Raw genomic sequence first — 2,285 nt, 5'->3', positions numbered from 1 at the left:
GAACGTGAAGCTAACAGGAACAGAGCGTTAGTGTTTGGTTGGTTCTAACCCTGAGAACGTGAGGCTAACAGGAACAGTGTGTGAGTGTTTGGTTGGTTCTAACTCTGAGAACGTGAAGCTAACAGGAACAGAGCGTTAGTGTTTGGTTGGTTCTAACTCTGAGAACGTGAGGCTAACAGGAACAGTGTGTGAGTGTTTGGTTGGTTCTAACTCTGAGAACGTGAAGCTAACAGGAACAGAGCGTTAGTGTTTGGTTGGTTCTAACCCTGAGAACGTGAAGCTAACAGGAACAGTGCGTTAGTGTTTGGTTGGTTCTAACCCTGAGAACGTGAGGCTAACAGGAACAGTGTATGAGTGTTTGGTTGGTTCTAACCCTGAGAACGTGAAGCTAACAGGAACAGTGTGTTAGTGTTTGGTTGGTTCTAACCCTGAGAACGTGAAGCTAACAGGAACAGTGCGTGAGTGTTTGGTTGGTTCTAACTCTGAGAACGTGAAGCTAACAGGAACAGTGCGTGAGTGTTTGGTTGGTTCTAACCCTGAGAACGTGAGGCTAACAGGAACAGTGTGTGAGTGTTTGGTTGGTTCTAACTCTGAGAACGTGAAGCTAACAGGAACAGTGTGTTAGTGTTTGGTTGGTTCTAACTCTGAGAACGTGAAGCTAACAGGAACAGAGCATTAGTGTTTGGTTGGTTCTAACCCTGAGAACGTGAAGCTAACAGGAACAGTGTATTAGTGTTTGGTTGGTTCTAACCCTGAGAACGTGAAGCTAACAGGAACAGTGTGTTAGTGTTTGGTTGGTTCTAACTCTGAGAACGTGAGGCTAACAGGAACAGTGTATTAGTGTTTGGTTGGTTCTAACCCTGAGAACGTGAGGCTAACAGGAACAGAGCGTTAGTGTTTGGTTGGTTCTAACCCTGAGAACGTGAGGCTAACAGGAACAGAGCGTTAGTGTTTGGTTGGTTCTAACCCTGAGAACGTGAAGCTAACAGGAACAGAGCGTTAGTGTTTGGTTCCACAGGGCTGCTGGACGTGATGTCTGCCCTGTGGAACCAAACAGTAACAAACTGTTCCTGTTAGCTTCACGTTCTCAGGTTGGGTACTGTCACTGCCGAGCAGGAACAACAGCAGCAAGATCACGTTCTCCTCCTGTCCTCATGTCACTGAACTGGTTCTAAGTGGTTCTGCTGTCACTGAACTGGTTCTAACTGGTTCTGCTGTCAATGAACTGGTTCTAACTGGTTCTGCTGTCACTGAACTGGTTCTAAGTGGTTCTGCTGTCACTGAACTGGTTCTGACATCAGCTAAACTGGTTCCTTCGGGTTCTGTCAGTTTGGGTTGTAGCAATGTGTTTTCTAACTGAAGGTTCTAGTTCAACAGTAACAGAACCACCGGCTGTGACGTCACAGGTTCAGGCTGAGGCTCAGGACAGGGTTAGTTAGGGTTAGCTGTTAGCAGGGTTAGGGTTAGCAGCTGTTAGCCGTTAGCAGCTGTTACAGTAAGGTGTGTTAACTGTTAGCAGCTGTTAGCCGCCGTTAGCAGCGTGTTGTGAGCGCTGCCGGCTGTGACGTCACAGGTTCAGGCTGAGGCTCAGGACAGGGTTAGGGTTAGGTGTGTTAGCTGTTAGCTGTTAGCCGTTAGCAGCTGTTAGGGTTAGCCGTGTTAGCCGCTGTTAGCTGTGTTAGCTGTTAGCCGTTAGCAGCTGTTAGCCGTTAGCAGCGTGTTGTGAGCGCTGCCGGCTGTGACGTCACAGGTTCGGTTAGGGTTCGCACTCACGGTTCCAGCGGGTTCATCTCTTCCGTCCGTGTTGGTTCCTCAGTTGAACTGGCGGCTGTTCTCTCGCGTCTTTATGTTCTCTATGTTCTCCAAGTTCTTTTGGTTCTTTTGCTTCCTTTGATCCGGTCACTTCTTCGTTTCTCTCTCGCGCTGCGGCTCAGTTGGGCTCAATGCCTTCTGGTGCGCTTCCGGGTCTGCTCCTGCGCATGCGCGGGACGTCCGGATGGATGCCGCGCTGGGACAAACTTGTTTTACTCCGTGCGGTTTGGACTCTGGCAAAACGTCATCAGACACAACAACAACAACAACAACAACAACAACAACAACAACAGAAGTAATGTATTATTGTTTTTGTTGTTATTATTGTTGTTGTTGTTGTTCTGTACCCAGCTTCCGGTTTTCTGTTTCCGTTTTGTTTTGAATTACCTTTCAAAATAAAACACCCTACACATTAATGACCCGACTAAAACGTTAGCGGCAGATTAGTGCTGACTCAGTAAAATATGTTTCCA

At 47.6% G+C, this 2,285-nt stretch overlaps 1 protein-coding gene across 2 annotated transcripts in view; it reads right to left on the bottom strand.

Moving 5' to 3' along the window:
- eif4e2rs1 (eukaryotic translation initiation factor 4E family member 2 related sequence 1) overlaps positions 1-1,993 on the bottom strand; it is a 7,980-nt gene extending 5,987 nt beyond the window's left edge. Inside the window, exon 1 of one of the 2 annotated variants that reach the window (XM_030076476.1) lies at positions 1,774-1,993. Coding sequence is in view for 1 of the 2 variants with exons in the window: in XM_030076475.1 (XP_029932335.1) it covers positions 1,774-1,790 (17 nt within the window). In the remaining variant the exon portion in view is untranslated. The remainder of the gene's footprint in view (positions 1-1,773) is intronic. The other variant, XM_030076475.1, reaches the window with a different exon arrangement.
- Between the last annotated feature and the right edge of the window lie 292 nt (positions 1,994-2,285).

The sequence above is a fragment of the Myripristis murdjan genome, chromosome 18, assembly GCF_902150065.1.
Source record: "Myripristis murdjan chromosome 18, fMyrMur1.1, whole genome shotgun sequence".
NCBI lineage: Eukaryota > Metazoa > Chordata > Actinopteri > Holocentriformes > Holocentridae > Myripristis > Myripristis murdjan.
The sequence above is the reverse complement of the archived record's forward strand: the minus strand, read 5'-3'. Positions and strand labels throughout refer to the sequence as shown.